The following is a 16,474-nucleotide window of genomic DNA, read 5'->3' as shown; positions in this document are numbered from 1 at the left end:
CTGTGTTGGTTAAGATTATACTTCATTACTTCCAGAGGGTTTATTCTTCTCTGCATTATACTCATCCCATTGGGCACCACCTAGGAACTTACTTTACTTCTGAGATAAGTGCAATGGTCTCTGCCAGTCACAGGAATACAAAAACCTACATTGACACCCACTAACCAAATCAAATCATCAAGTGTTCCTTTGCATTTAAGTAGAGTAGGCATCTACTGAAGGAGGGCTAGCAGATGACCTTGAGTGAGTTCTGAATGGCTAAATAATGTATTGTATCCATAGATCATAAAATTAAACAATTTTATATTCAATAATAAAAGTTAATTGAATGACTAGACAAAAAGCATAATTATAAATATTAGATATAAATCATTATATCATCATTATAAAATCATCATCAGTGCAGGTCATATGTGTGTCTCCATTAAATCAGACCATATAAGCCAGCTTGAAAAGGTGTGTTTTCAGACGGGATTTGAAAGTGGGAAGGGAGTCAATATTGCGAATGTCGTGGGGTCGGAGTTCCAGAGGCAGGGGCAGAATGGCTAAAGGCTCTAGTCGCCATGGTAGTCAAGCGGGCAGATGGTGATGTGAGCTGGAGTGCAGAATTGCTTAATCATATTTAACCTATTACAGGAAAATAATTAACAAGTGGCAACAGGTAAAATCATGCAATTGCTCAACATTTTTTTAAGTGCACGCTATTAATTTAATTGTTTTCTTTATTTGTATTAAAAACCGTTTGACGTTTGGTAACCTCTGCATCCCCGCTTTGATGTAATGTTAAGTTCTGTGCTGTTCCTGCTCTGGCAGTTATCAGTTGTCGCTTTTTTTATGATCTGATATTTTTATAATCACACGAGCAGCACATTGCCAATGGAAAGTTGATAAAGTATAGAGATAACAAGGATTAATCCACTTCTGTTGTCATCCAAGTGATATATTGTGCTTTGTTTTTTAACATTTAAAAACAAATCTATAAAAAGGTTATATGCATTGCACAAAGTACATATTAAATTAAATTGCTGAGGCTAACACAAGAAAGTTTAATGGATAACCGTTTCCACTGTGGTCCTCAAGCATGAGACTCAACTCTGATTGACAGTGACAAGTTAAACTATCGTGATCATGTGATTGAGAACTAAATGTAGCAGTCTTTATTTGGGTGTTTCAGTGTTATCATGACTATTGAATAACTGTGTATTTACTGTATTTACAACCTTTACTTGTATATTTTGTCTCTATATCTTTGTTTTGTCAGCTGGCTGCAGCTAAAGCAAGCTCAGTATTCCAACTACTAGTGTATGTCTTTTTGAAGGCTTGAGAAATGCTACCCAGAGGGCTTATTAGAGCTTGATGGGATGGTCTGTCTTCCCCTTGTTTTTTCCTTTTTCTTTCTACAACTCAACTCCCCCACACGTCCTCATCTCGTTCCCACTCCCACTCTCCCTTCTCGTTGCATCTCACTCTTCCTTCCTTCCTTACCTCTTCGTCTCTCACATTCTCACTCTCACCTGCTCTCATGTTGCCACGTCCCTTTGCACTCTCACATCAGTCCGTCTTCTCACTTCCCCGCGGTGACCTGTTCTTTGCTTTTTTTGTCTCCTGTTCTCTTTTGGGCTTTTTTCAAACACGTTCAGGTTTGACACCACAATGGCTCCGCTGGTGTTCGCAGACCAGTACCTACAGCTGTCTGCTAAGCTTCCATCCCATAACATTTACGGCTTGGGAGAGCATGTGCACAGACAGTATCGCCATGACACAAACTGGAAGACGTGGCCCATCTTCACTAGAGACGCTTTCCCTAATGGGGTGAGAAACACACACACATGCACACACAGCTGGATAAGATTAAATTAATAAATCAGTTTTTAATGCCACTCATACTTGATGGTATGCACGGCTGAAGACACACTTGCACATGCAGATGTACGTAAACATATCACAAATCCAGTGTATCTGCATCTACAGAACCCCTATAATGTTTTTATGTTCTTGGTAAATGTTGTACCGGACAGACTGTGTGCTTAAAGGCTTACACTTGACAGGTCTACCTTGGATGTGCGTGTGTTGAAGTGCCGTGTTTATGTGTCGTGTTTACGTGTGCTCCCAACATGTGTATTCTCCTTCCCAAAGGGCTTATAATTGAATGCCTTGTAAGCTGATTAGGCAGTGAAGTCACCCCTTTAGCTTCAATAAGTCTCTCAGGCCCCTCCTGCGCCTCACACCTCTTCTCTATATCCCCTCATCCCTCTGTCTTTCTGCCTTCCCTGCAGGGAACACATAACCTCTACGGACACTATCCCTTCTTCCTCTGTCTGGAAGACGAGAGTGGAAAGTCATTTGGGGTCTTTCTCATGAACAGCAATGCTATGGGTGAGGATAAACACACACACAAACACACATTCTGGGAGACAGAAACACATGAATACATCCATGTGCAAGCACAACAATACCGTCCCCAGAGATACCCAAACACAGGTTTCAAAAGGGCAGCAGTAGAGTGTCTAAAATGTGTATAAATAAATAAAAAAGAAGAAGACCATGTAATAAACAGGCACCCAAAACATTATGAAAATCAATTTTCAAAGTGGTTCAAGGACACATGAGCCATCAGTTCTGCCTCGTCCTCCTAACACAAATGGATGTACTGTTGCTTCAATCAAAAAATTGTGCTGACAAATCAAAGAGAATATTGCATGGCTGTTTTATTCCATGAAGGCGATGACTGAAAGCAATGGGAATGCCCGCCGACATGTTTCTCTTGCTCATGTCTATAGTCTCCTGATATGAAAGATTTCTCTTGCCTTTCATGGATTGTCTCGACTGATACACGGATGATGTATGCTTGGTTAAGTGTGAACCAAAAGTCTGCAGAATTTAAAAAATATATCTCAAAATAGAGGTTCTGCTTGTTGTTTGAGAGGGCATTTTAGGGTTACGATTTATTGTTGAGAAAGGTACCAGGATTAAGTTTGCAGCATTTCTGATTTTTGGGTCTTTTTTCAGAGGTGACTTTGCAGCCCGCTCCCGCTGTGACCTACAGGACGATTGGAGGAGTCCTTGACTTCTACATTCTGTTCGGAGACACGCCAGAACAAGTGGTGCAGGAGTTCCTTGTGGTGAGGCGCACAGAATTACTTTTTTCTTATTTATTTTTTCAAAGGGTATATTCTAAGGTTGTCAAAAATATCTGTACTTCAATACTTTCTCAATACATAAAAAAAGTAATCTACAATCAGATTTTCAACCCAAGGCTGCACAGACTAAATCATGGGGAAGAAAAGCAACTGGTCCTCAACCTGTATAACCATGGTATTGAAATGGGCTATACAATACTAGTGAATGAATACTAATATCATGATATTTTTCAGCCATATCTCAATACACAATAAATATATCTCGATATTTTTAAATCTCCTCAAAAGCATTTTATTAATGCTAGGACTGGGAGACAAAACCAAATACCCTCTCTGATGCGACAAAGTTGTGGGGATGACTATATTCAAACTGGAAATAGCGGTCGAGGACTGTGTGACCATGTACATTGCTGCATTGTACAAATACATGTGTTTTTTGCACTAAGCACCACTATGCTGTTGTCGGGTATAAGCCAGCAGTATGTTTATTAGGGGTGGGAATCTCTAGGCACCTTCAATTCGATTCAATTCCAATTCTGAGGGCAACGATTTCGATTATAAAACGATTCTCAATTCTAAAACGAGCCATAAGAAAATTTACACTAGATATTGAAAAACATTATTGTAATAAAGCTGGGAATACATATCCAGTGCATACAAACTGTATTACTTACTGTGGTTGAGATGACTACACTCCACAAGTCTCCTCCTGTCCATCCTCCTCATCCACAAATCTCAACAGGACTCACCTGTCCCTCGTCGACCTCCTCGACATTTCTCCTCCAGTATTTACAAAACTATAACTGACTATAACTACCTATCTATGGACTATAAAAACACAAACTATTGCAAAAAAAGACGAACGGTGGCAAAACTACAAACTATGGTGAAAACATGACAAAAACACGGCATAAAAAAGCTCAAAAACACGGCATAAAAAAAACTCAAAAGCTCTCAAAAAACCACAACCACTATTATTTACAACACTAAATATTATTTACAAAGAAAACGCCACAAAAACACCGCTAAATCACTCAAACTTGCACTCTCCTCGTCAGCTGTCACTCTCCTCCTGCTGTGCTCACTTCCCTACCCTCCTCCACAGGTAATGACGTCACTACCGTAATGTACCAGTATATCACTGGAAAGCTCCGCTTCTCAGCTTTCAGAATCGGTTGGAATTACGTCAAAAGCGCGAATGGTCGAGGAGTTACGGTAATTTGAAAAATAAATATAAAAATAAAATTAAAAATCGATTATGAGTTTTCCACATCGATGCTTGCATCATTCAAGACAGAATCTCGATGCATCTAAAAATTGATTTTTTTCCCCCACCCCTAATGTTTATTGGGTTAATTTAGCAGTCTGTAATAATTTGGTACCGCGAATGATAACACGAATGCTGATGCTAGTTTGCTAACTAGCTAATTTGCAGTCGTCATTTCTGGTGAGTGCACAACAGCCGTGTTTGGTTTGAGACAACACTACCCTGTCGAAATTTGCGCACTACGCCAATGAGTATATACTGCACATAGTATATGACATAGAAGTATATTAACGGAAGTATGTGATTTGAGACAAGCCATATGCTATGCTATGCTATACCATGCCAATATTTTATCAAAGTTTAAAATTCTGTTATCGTGACAATGTTAGTGCCTACTGTATATAAGAATATACAGGCAATGTTTTCTGGGTTGGTCTGTTGAGCCAAAGTAGTTTGTGAGTTGCCTTGGCACAGAAACTGCATTAACAATGCATCCAATTTTGTTGTCTAGCTCACTGGCAGGCCTGTCATTCCTCCCTACTGGTCCCTGGGTTTCCAGCTTTCTCGGTGGGATTACGGCAGCCTGAGTGAGGTCAAGAAAACAGTGGAGAGGAACCGTGCCGTGGCCCTCCCATATGTAAGATCCTGTCTGCTTGCTTTTCTGGTATTTGTCTGTACAGTGCCCTAGGGTGTCTATATGCAGCATGTCTGACAATCTGTCAATCTGAAATTGCTTTTAATGCTTGAAGTGCCATCGCAGTGTGTGATTTTATGTTCATATTCTTGTGATAAAAATGTTAAATGACTGTTTTTACACATTAAAAAATATAAGTATCCATGATATATCATGGATTTCAGGTGCGTAAATCTCTTCACGTTCGGCACTTTCACAATTATTATCTCAGCTATGTGTTCAATTCTCAAGCATCTAAAGTCTTTATTCATACAGTGTTTATTATCACAATCTAAATGCACAATAAAATCATAACAGACTAGGTGTAAGGTGGGACTGTAAGTTCTCCGATCCATTCATTCCGCTCTGATGCCTCGACAAAGGAAAACAGGCAATCTGTTACTGAGAAACTATGTGACAAAACCCACCCATAGTACCAGAAGCACTGCAATTATTATCAATCAACAACAGACATTAAAATGTGTCATTGATTTTCTTTGCAAAGCAAGGAATGCAAATTGAGGACAAAACAGAAGCAGGTGTTTGAATCTGACCTTAGATGCCAAATGTTGAGGGGTCTTTTAAGGATGCGTTTCAAAGACCAAATGTCTTAGTCATGTGACAATGCATAGTACATGCAGTGGGGGATTTCTTTAGCTGCTACCACAGCTGGAAATCGATACTTCACCTTGCGCACCCCTTGTTAAATTTGAACCACTCATGCACTACTGTGTGGTTCCAGAGGCAAGAGCCTTAACCACTACACTATCTGTGAAGACGTGATATGAAGGTTGAAGCAGGAGTTCGACAGACAGTCAGAGTGATAGGGATGGCCTTTAGCTTAGACGGGGTAATCCAGCTTTCTGTCAAATAATGGAGAGTCTGCTGGGTTCTATAGGTTCAATCCCAGGACAACTATTTTTCAAGCGTCACTGAATGTTAGCGCTGATCAAAGATCAATCGACCGAGTTCCTTTCATTATCTCATTCATCCTGATCTGAATGTTAAAACTACTCCAACACCTCTTCCCTTCTGAGACACTTGATAAATACCAGTTCTGGTTGACATTTTCTTGGGAATGAGCCTCACCGCTTATCTTTGTCTAGGTTTGCGAATAGTAACTGTAAGAAGTCCCTTCCAAACAGAGTAATGATGTTTGATGTCCTTTCCATTCCTTAATTACGAAGGTAAACTCCTGATCTGAATATTTATCCATCCCCAATGAAACACTTCAACAGTATCACAACTCAGCAAAGACTGCACCAATCAAGGGCGCAGTTTGAACTTTGTAATATTTAAAGATCAAATGCAAACAAATTTCCGACCCATCTCAATATTTCTCTCTGATATTCTCCAATCTCTCCTTCATATCCGAAGACATTAGGATGCAGCTGCTTCCTCTCCTGCCCTACTCAGGGACATATTTGATAACCATTAGATAGACCACAGAGGGCATTATCACATTCTCCCTAATATGTCTGGAGCTGATTACCATTATAGGAAGGATCTGGCAGAGCCTTCCAAACCATCTGCTCTATCGATATGAAGTAGATTTTGGCAGACAACAGACAGACAGAGAGCAAGCATAAAGTCACACCCTGAGTAAAAAAAAGAATGTGCTAACATTCCCATTGTCCTCCCAAGGTTTAGCAGCACATTAGCCAAGTTGTTAGCACTCACGTCAGGTCTCCAAAATTCCAGCAAAGGCAGGTCAGACAAGCTAGCAGTTTTTCTTTTCTTGTCTTGCTTTTTTTCCTCCTAGTGAGGCTCAGTGCAAATGCTTAATAGTGTGTTTATTAGCCATGCTGCGATGGGAATATAATGTGTTTGGAGAATGTGTTCAAGTCATATTGAAGATGCTGAATTTTGAGTGGATATGTTCGAGTTAAGCACAGAAGTGGAGGCATGAGTGGGTAACTTTAAAAGACATTAAGAGTAATTTTTAATTCCTTGCATTAATGCGAGATGCAAATATTATTTTAATACATGGAAGCCATGCCAGCATTTTAGCATTTCCAATTAGGCTTTGAATATCTAATGGCATCTAACCTGTTTGAAGTAAACTCTTCAAGGTATTCCTGTGACATGCAGTATTCCAAAGGGTTTTTTCAAAGCAAGGCTCGGACTTACTTTTCTGTAAATAATTTGATTTATTTCCTCTCTGATCTAAATATTAAGAGAATTTTTTTTATGTGCATGAGGTGCTCATAGTATTTTCTTCTGCCCTTGCAGGACATTCAGTACACTGACATCGACTACATGGAGGATAAGAAAGATTTCACTTATGACAAAGTCAAGTTCACCGAGCTGCCTCAGTTCGCTGACTACCTTCACGAGAAAGGACAGAGATACATCCTCATCCTGGTAAGAAGCAAGCAATTTTTGTGTTTGACATATTAACAGTCGATACAACCTTTAAACATCCCTGTGCAACCACAAAGCAACACTTTACTTTGCATCTCTGGGTCCTTTATTGTTTGGCAGTATTTTCAATCTTATATTACTGACCAAATATTGGCTGCTATGTCAGGTTGATACACTCCAGCTGCAGTGAAGCTTGATAGATATATTTTTTCTAACAATAGGAGCTTGTTGTCATATAAAACAATGAAAGTTAAAAAAACACTGCCAATTTATGTGTTATTGTTTCGGGCATAAAACTCAGAGAGGTGCCATTTAAACATGATGCAACGTTATGTTTTTTTGCTTTGGTCAAGTGCACAAACCATCCAGTGAAATACAGCACTTTCAAACATTTATTATGTCGGCAGCCTTTGGTTTCAGCAAATGCATCAGATGGCTGTTCTTCATTCCTAGCATTTGTGTTCTTTCATATTCTTATGACTGTATTCTTTTGTCCTGCAGGACCCTGCAATAGCTACCAGTAAGAGGGTAGGGAATGCTCCATATGAGTCCTACGACCATGGAACTGCGAAGAACGCCTGGGTCACTGAATCAGATGGAAAAACTCCTCTGTTAGGAGAGGTGAGCTGCATCTGGGTGCGAGAGAGAACTGGAAACAATACACTTAGTAGCCCATTGATTAGATACTTATCTCCAGTCAGGCAAAGATTTCCCTCCTCCAGATGGTAATGCCACTTTAACACCATGCTTCCATCCCACGTATGTCCAGTGTCTGTACCTTGTGTAAATGGCTTGTCACAGTGATGTTCTGGTCACTGGGTCGTGAAGTCCTACATGGTAAAGCTTAATGTTGCGATGCACAAGTCAAATGTAGGGGTTAAGTGTAAGAGGGGTGTTGGTCATTATATATGGTCGTATATTCATACACTTTAAAAAAAAAGAAAAGAAAAGAAAAAGCCACAAGGCAAAAGTAAGAGCACTTAGAGTAGGTGCACTTTCAGTTTCACTTAGTGATACAATTGGCATCAGGCATGAGTTACACAAGTTGAATGTGACATCATTGTTGCCATATGCACCAAGTCTGGCATGTCAGAAACTGACAACTGATGAGATTTCTTTCACACAACAGCATATGGATTTTACTCAGAATAACATGGTTAAAAGAACATATTTAGTCAGCAGTAGTGTTAAAGCAGTTTGTGCCAAGACTTGCTCTAGAATACGCTTTAAAACCTCTTGTCAGATTGAACACTCATGTAAATTCTCCTGTTACATTCACTGACAGGTTAGGGGAAAATGGTCATTACTTTTGGGCTCATTTGTAAACCCTATAATCATGGTATGCAGACAGTGTACACTAAGTACAGTGATGATTACTTCATGCTTCCACTCTAGGGCTGTAGTCAACCAAAGAAAATCTAGGTCGACTGAAATTCTACCTACTCTTAACTGCATGTTATCTCTAAATGAATTGAATTAACCGCTGTGCACTGAGTGGACTCTATCTGATAGTACTGTGTTTCCACCAGACTGTTAGGTCTGCATATTTTTTTTATATTCCTTACAATAGGAATGTGGCATAGTTTCACTATGATACAAATGCCAGCAGCACAACAAGGCACTGTGCGTCTGCACCCTTGCCATTTTTTCTTAGTCACAGGGAGTTGAAAAATGTCTATTTAATCCAATCAATTCAATCATGATGGAGGGGTGGAAATACACCACAAAGAGCAACTATCACATCCTACATGTACAGGTGTTGAAAAACAATAGAAGAGAAATTAATATGGGTGTAGATCACAAGTTTCATCATGATACAATATTATAGTGATTCTTTGGACAACTGCAGTCAGTCTGGATTCTGTGCCACCCCAAAACATTTCCAGTAACTGAAATCTAATCAGGGCCAATCAGGGATATGCACCATAGCTGACAATGAAAGCAGCCAATCAGGGATTATGTTCTAGCTGATGACATAAAATACAGGCCGCAGCTTGCGTTTTTACTGCTCTTCCGACTGGATTTGGCAAAAGCTTGATTTATCAACTGGCTCTGTTCGTTGATGAAGATGTTCCCCAGTGCTTTGGTACACTGATTGGGGTGTCAAGGGGTGTACTTCTGCCCACTAAAATTGTTTGGGGCGGCACCGAATCCGGACTGATACAGACAGCAAAACAGAATGTTGAGCTCATGTCATCAGGATGGTCTTACCAGGCTATGCGATCGATACAAGACAATATCAGTAAATATCCTCATTGTCTTTTTCTTGGCAGCTTGCCATTGTCTGCCTGGCGCTAGGCCAATAGCACGGTTTGAATATTCAGAAAGGAGGTGTGCTTGGACGGAAATGGTGACACAGAGATATGGTAATTTCAAAATAAAGGCGTGTCTTAAAGATGATGATATGCATCGATGTTTCACCTTGTGTTGATGATGGATTGTTGATTATTGAATAGATATATGAATTCAGATGGATGTATGGTTACAACCCTAGAAGTAAATACTGCTGGTCACACAGATTGACGGGTCCATCTTCTTCCCTTGATCCTAAGCAAGGGCCTGAGCAAGTACTCTACCTTGTATGCTATGCTTCCATAGTGCATTCGTGCTCCTTGGTGGGCTTTTTCAGGGGAGCGTTTGGGGTTTTCGACTCGAAAAAAACATTTTGGTGTAGACACAATCATCAATGATCAAGACAACACTTGTGATTGTCTGACCGACGAAGATGTGGTCTGACAAGAGCATATCAACCAACCAAATGACTAACCGACCATAATGTGCCGGCTTAATCTATTCTACTTTATATCAGTTGTAAAGGCCTTGCAAGTGTTTTAATGGTATGGGAATTGCTTTGAGCCCCATGTTTTGCCTTAAGCACCAACTGAGCCTTGTGTTGTACATCAATGTTGTGGCTATGGTACAAGGTCAATGTCTAGCTTTTGTGAAATTAGTACTAAAGACGATTCCAGGAGCATGTCATTAAGATCAATCCAAAAAATCCATGCAATACAAGGCAATGAGCCTGAGGATAGCCATCAAAGAATCATCATACATTGAGAGACATGTTGGTGAGATTCCTCCTGAATGTATTCAGGACCTTGCTGAATCCCTGACTCATAGAAGTTAAACTGCGCTGAAGGTCTGTTTTACCAATGAGTATCTGAGTCTCTGGATTATACAATATATCATGCAACATAAGCATAAATATATGCACTTGCTGTGTGTATGCAAGTGTGCTCCGCAGTCTCCATCAAACTGTAATATTCCCTAATGGAAGTTCAAGCCTCTGCTATGTTATTTTTTGATCCTTCTCCCCACAGAGCACGTGTTTAAAAAGCTCTCCCCTGCAGAGAGGTGGAGGTGGGGGGTAAAAGTCTGTTGCTCCCATGCTTTTATAGTGTTGCTTTTGATTACGCACACGATTAGGCGCAGTCCCTCGGCTAATCGCTTTTTCATGCTGTTTATAACAGGTCAAACATATGCATTGATTCCGCATTAGTGTTTAATCTTAAAATGTTCTGCATCAACGCATCACAGATTAGGTGTGCGTGTGTGTGTGTGTGTGTGTGTGTGTGTGTGTGTGTGTGTGTGGGAGAGACAGAGAGGGAAGGGAAAAAGTCAGTCTGTGCGCCTGCATCTATGTTTACCCGTTTCTCCAAATGAGAAGCTATTCCTGGTTGTTTGTGCTTTATGTCAGTGCACGCATGTGTACTGTAGGATTATAATTGATTCCAGTTTATTTCCGTATGAATATATGTGTCCTGATTATGGAAACAGTGGGGTCTTTGTGAAACGACCCTTTGTGGTGGCGGTGTCAGTGATAAAGGAGATACAGAGACAGGCTGGTAGTTATTCCGCTTTTAGGACGGCTAATTGCTCGCAAAGATGAGGATAAAAGCTTTTCCTGGTGGCCCATATGTTTCAGCGTGCTAGTGAAATCATAGCAGGACCTCAGTCGCACAGATGAACATTTCTGTTCGGAGCACAGAGGCAAAAAAATGGATGGGAGTAAACAAAGCGGCGGGGAGAGAGGGGAGTCTATGTGGCTTTAAAAGGTAGGAATGACAGACAGAAACATGGGCGGAGAAACAGGCAGGTGCAGGAAGACAGACAGTCACAAATAATAGATTAGAGAGCAATGTACAGGGAGACGGACTGGCTGTCTTTGGGAGTGGTGGAGTGACAGGGAGGTACACAGGAAGTCAGCCGCAGTGAGACAAGAGACAAAAAGACAGATTATCAGGCAAAAAAGGGACAGACGAGATGGAAGGTGGAAAGAGACTCTGGAGCGGAGGCAGGCAGAGGGACAGATAGAGACAAGCAGAGGAAAAGACAGACAGGTAATGGCATAGATAGGCAGACTGACAGACAGAAGAGCATAAAAAAACAGACAAATAGACATAAAGATAGAGTGAGATATGCAGCTACAAATGCCAGCAGATTTGTTGAAAGCATTTCCCGGGGTGTCAGTATTAGTAAGCAGCTGGAGACGTCAAAAAGACAAAAATCTGGAGTTAAAAGACGGAAGAAATGACTGGGAAAAGGAGAGATGGCAACTGCGAGGGACTATCAATAAGCTCTGACCTTGGAGTTCTGACCACCTGCCAAAAACATCTGCCTGTAAATCTATGTGTGTGTGTGTGTGTGTGTGTGTGTGTGGGTGGGTGTGTGTGTGTGTGTGTGCGGGCACGTGAGCGTACATAAGCATGATTCATGTCGTTGCTACAAAGTGTGTTGTAAAGTTATTGGCAGAGGAGGTAAAGGTAAAAGATAGCTAGCATGGAGCAACCTTGAGATTTAATAAAAGGTAAAAGATAGCTAGCATGGAGCAACCTTGAGATTTAATATCTACTGTGCTCTACACAGGGTACACACACAGAAGCGCGCACACACACACACACATACGCGCACACACGAAATCTCCGCCTTTCCCCTTGGATTAATCATTTTTCTCAATACATGTCATTAAGGACGACTTCTAACACACAGTCACGTCCAGAGATTTCTATTGCATTATCGATTTCACCTCTCCTCTGTTCTCTTCTTCAACTCCTCCGTCTCTCTATCCCCTTTCTCCTTCCTCCCTCCCTCCCTCATCAATCCCGCCCCCTCCCGTGCTTCATCTCTCTTCTGTTCTCCTTTCTTTGTCACTTCCACATCTCTAAGCTGTGTCTCTGACATTTCCATGGGCCTAGTTTTTGCTTCAGTGGAGCTCTCTACGCCTACACCATCTTAGCCAATCATGCCCCATCATGTTGTTTACATGTACGCTACTGTGTAGGCTCGCTTCTCGCCTAATTAAAGACGTGTTGAAGATGCTTTTCAAACTGAAATGAAAAAAGGGATTTAAAAAAAAACATCCTGTCAAAAGAGTACAACACTGTGCTTTGCCAAAACAATACCTGAAGTGAATACTGTCAGCGGGGAGGCTCGCATAGTGATGCCAAACTAATGTTCTCAGAGTTTTACTCCAAAACTATTAAAAAGTGCTTGTAAAAGCGTAACTCACATTCTCCTTCCCCTCTCAGGTGTGGCCAGGAGAGACTGTGTTTCCAGACTACACCAGCCAAAACTGCATCGACTGGTGGGTTGATGAGTATGAGCGATTCTCCAGGGAGATCAAACACGATGCCCTCTGGATTGTAAGTCAATTTTAAATACACAAAATGAAGGTGTGGATTCGCTGATTAACTGCTCGCCGACCGAAAATCCGGAAAGTGACATTATTCCGCAGCCAATTACGCTCACACCGGGGCAGTGAGCTTAAATTTTTTTTTTGTAATTTTCGGTAGCAATTACTTCGCTGCAGGCTGAACATTGGAGTCCAATAAATAGCACCAAACACAGGCAGACACAAAAAGCAGGCTGAAATTCATATTATGCTGTTAATGGTTCCTCAGCTGAAAATTTGGATTTGGCTCACTCATTACTCAAGGCGTTTGCAGCAACACACACACAATTTCACATCTTACTTCAAACACCTCAGCTCAACCCAGGTCACTTTGTGTTTACCGAGGGAAAAAAATAGTGGATGTAAATAAATCTTTTCAGCGTGAGATCACCTTAATAGAAGAACCCTGGATTCACAATAGTGTTATGGCATGCTGTAAATAATCATCATTATAAGTTAAAATGATTTATTTAAACTTGATTGTGTTTCATCAAACGATGTCCTCTGATGCACTTGCAGGATATGAATGAGGTGGCTAATTTCAAAAAAGGATCGAATAAGGGCTGTGCTGACAACAACCTCAACTACCCTCCCTACACTCCAAGTAAGAATTTTTAATATGTTAGGCACCACAATTGTACCAGATATTTGCTGTTCTTGTACAGTTTCAATTACGGATTCACTGATATGATATGTACTTTTATGTTTTGTTCCCATTGCTGCACAGCCAATTGCCCCATTGGGGACAGATAAAGGGACTGATTGATTGATTTATTGATTGATGAATTTTGTCAACCGACACCGATAATTACCTGCTTCTCATGGCCAATAACTGATACGATAACCGATAATTTTAGCATTTTTGTATTTTAAAGAGAAGTGTATAACCTGTAGTTTATGTACAACTGAGGGTAAGAAAGATGAAGATGTAGTGAGAGAATATGGATGATCTAATATTCCATAGCCCTGACCTACTGTACCAATCAAGCTGACATGGTTAAAGGCGCTGTATGTAAGAATGTGGCCAAAACGGTTACTGCCGCGAGTCGTGTCCGCCCCCCCTCCCCTACAGATTCAAGGTTGCTGGACAGCGGCACACTGGAGACTGATTTGTTTGCCCACGGACGGCTGCCGTGGCAGGGCCGCGTCGCCACGTCCTTGACCTTCGGTTTTCCAGTGGACCGTTCAAGCAAGTCCGGCTTCTCTGCTGCTAACGCTGCTGCCGGGATACAGCTGAGGAGGCTGCTAATGCTATGTACCGGGACACTGCTAATGCTGCTTGCCGTGCTGCTAACGTTTGTTTCTCAAAAAAAAAACAGTCGGGTCGATGACCCACCTGCACATGGGCTACAATGTATGATCAAAACGAATAACAGTTCAAAGTATTCGAAATGTCCATCCCCGTCTAGCTATGATGCTAGTTAGCCAACTTTGGCTAAAGCTTCCCTGTCGAGGAGAAGAGTAGCCACTTCGACATCCAATTTCAAATTCTTCTCCGCTTTCAACCGTCTCCACCGTTCACAAGCATCTCCTATAGACCTTCGCTTTGCCTCGAGTTTTGTCTTGGCGTTTTTGGGAATCATAACGAGGTCGTTTGGGTTTAGTCGCACCGTCAGCCACTGTAGCTCAGTCGTAACTGTAACTGATGCTGAGACTCTACTGACTGCATGACTGGTAGACGGCGGTGGGTGGCGCAACAGGCCAAAACACAAATTCAAAACATAAACATGATTTGCGGACCGTAAATTTTTTTTTAAATGCAAATATTCTGGCTGTACTATTGTTGTCGGTGAGATCAGTATGTTATATGAACATTATTCCTTAGTCTCTGTGACATATTAGGAGGATTTTATGACTATTTGCTTTAGATTTCTTACATATAGCTCCTTTAACATAACAAAAACAAACAACAGTTCAAACTCTTCCATACCTGCCAACGTTAGGTTGTGAAAAAGAGGGAGATATTCTGGGATATCGTCAAAAGGACTACCCTCATATAACCCTACACTACAAATCAACATAATAAATACAAGGATGTGAAAGTAGAATGACTTTTAATCAGTATTAAATGTATTAACGGTAAGAGAGAGGTAAATGATGAAGCCCAGATTAGTGGTTCTACTAACAGAGACAAACAGTGACAGCTTACTCATATGAACATCGGCAGCTCAGCGTTACATCTGCTGTATGAAATGTGTATATCATTATGCAGCATTTTTATAAACACATCCAGGCAAAGTCTCACCACCCCATGATAGACTAGCTAACAAGTACCAAGTAGAATAGCAATGAGCTATTGATTTACCTCACACATTAACACTCAATTCAGACAGACAAGCAGCCAAAGAGTTAATGGTACAAATAATCGCTAACTGTAGCATCACATGGCTAGTTTTTATTATTAAGTTAAACAACAGAGTCAAGCCATTGGATGCAAGCCGCTGCTGCTAATTAGCTCCTGCTAACACTCTGGAGATGATCCTTCAGCACTGCGTCTAACTCGCCTCGGGCGGTCGGAGACCCTCGGCACAATCCTGTTGTCTTTCTCTGGAACTGTGAAAGACATCCACACTGCGAGCATGCTGCAGTTGTTGTTCTTCTTCTTCTTCTTCTATGTGTTTATTGGTGGCTTGCAAGCCAAGTTTAAAAATGTACATGTGCCGCCACCCACTGTGTCAGGTGTGTAGATGCCGCCCTTGGTAAGTCAATGAAAGCAGTCTGGCCTCGTATTATCAGCGCTATTTATTGGCTATAATCTTAATTATCGGAATAATGCATAATTATAAAATGTCCTAATATTGGCCTGATATGTATCGTGCATCCCTAGTTTTAATATCCGCAATATCTGTGTTGCTTTAGAGACAAATGGTTTCAAAAGTTTCAGGAGTTTCAAAACTTTCTCATGGCAGCATTCTTTGAAAGTTTGTCCTTGCTTAAAAACATTCATAAATCTACATCCCGTTTTACAAAGAAATAGAGGATGTGATGGGCTTGCAGCTTGTAGCCCGAATGCTGTGCACGAGTTGATAAATCCGCCACAATAGCTCATAAAGTAAGTTCAGGTCCAGAGGAAAATTCATCTAAAGTAGTGGGTCCCCGGTGAGGAATTCTGAAAATGACTCTTCTGCCATGTCTTTTATTCCGACTGTGTCCCAGACAGGATGATCATAACTGGAAAAGGCATGCTCCCCTGATGCCACCTTTTTATTGCACTCCTCCTTAGTCATCCTCTCCCTCCATTGCTCTTTCTGTCTCTCATTTCCTCATTGTTCCCACTTCCTATTGCAGTATACATCACTGTCTCTCCTTCCTTCTGTCCCCTTCTTCCTCTTTCCCTCACCGCATCCTATATTTTGTAT

The 16,474-nt window shown here is 41.1% G+C and overlaps 1 protein-coding gene across 1 annotated transcript in view; it reads left to right on the top strand.

Annotated features, from left to right (window-relative positions):
• si (sucrase-isomaltase (alpha-glucosidase)) overlaps positions 1-16,474 on the top strand; it is a 112,770-nt gene that overhangs the window by 22,670 nt on the left and 73,626 nt on the right. The window contains exons 7-14 of the mRNA XM_050069993.1: positions 1,641-1,812; positions 2,277-2,376; positions 3,010-3,122; positions 4,919-5,044; positions 7,313-7,444; positions 7,946-8,065; positions 12,973-13,086; positions 13,635-13,719. Of these exons, the coding sequence (XP_049925950.1) occupies positions 1,641-1,812; positions 2,277-2,376; positions 3,010-3,122; positions 4,919-5,044; positions 7,313-7,444; positions 7,946-8,065; positions 12,973-13,086; positions 13,635-13,719 (962 nt within the window). The remainder of the gene's footprint in view (positions 1-1,640; positions 1,813-2,276; positions 2,377-3,009; positions 3,123-4,918; positions 5,045-7,312; positions 7,445-7,945; positions 8,066-12,972; positions 13,087-13,634; positions 13,720-16,474) is intronic.

This window comes from Epinephelus moara, chromosome 2 (genome assembly GCF_006386435.1).
Source record: "Epinephelus moara isolate mb chromosome 2, YSFRI_EMoa_1.0, whole genome shotgun sequence".
Classification (NCBI taxonomy): domain Eukaryota; kingdom Metazoa; phylum Chordata; class Actinopteri; order Perciformes; family Serranidae; genus Epinephelus; species Epinephelus moara.
This window is presented reverse-complemented; position numbering and strand designations above follow the sequence as displayed.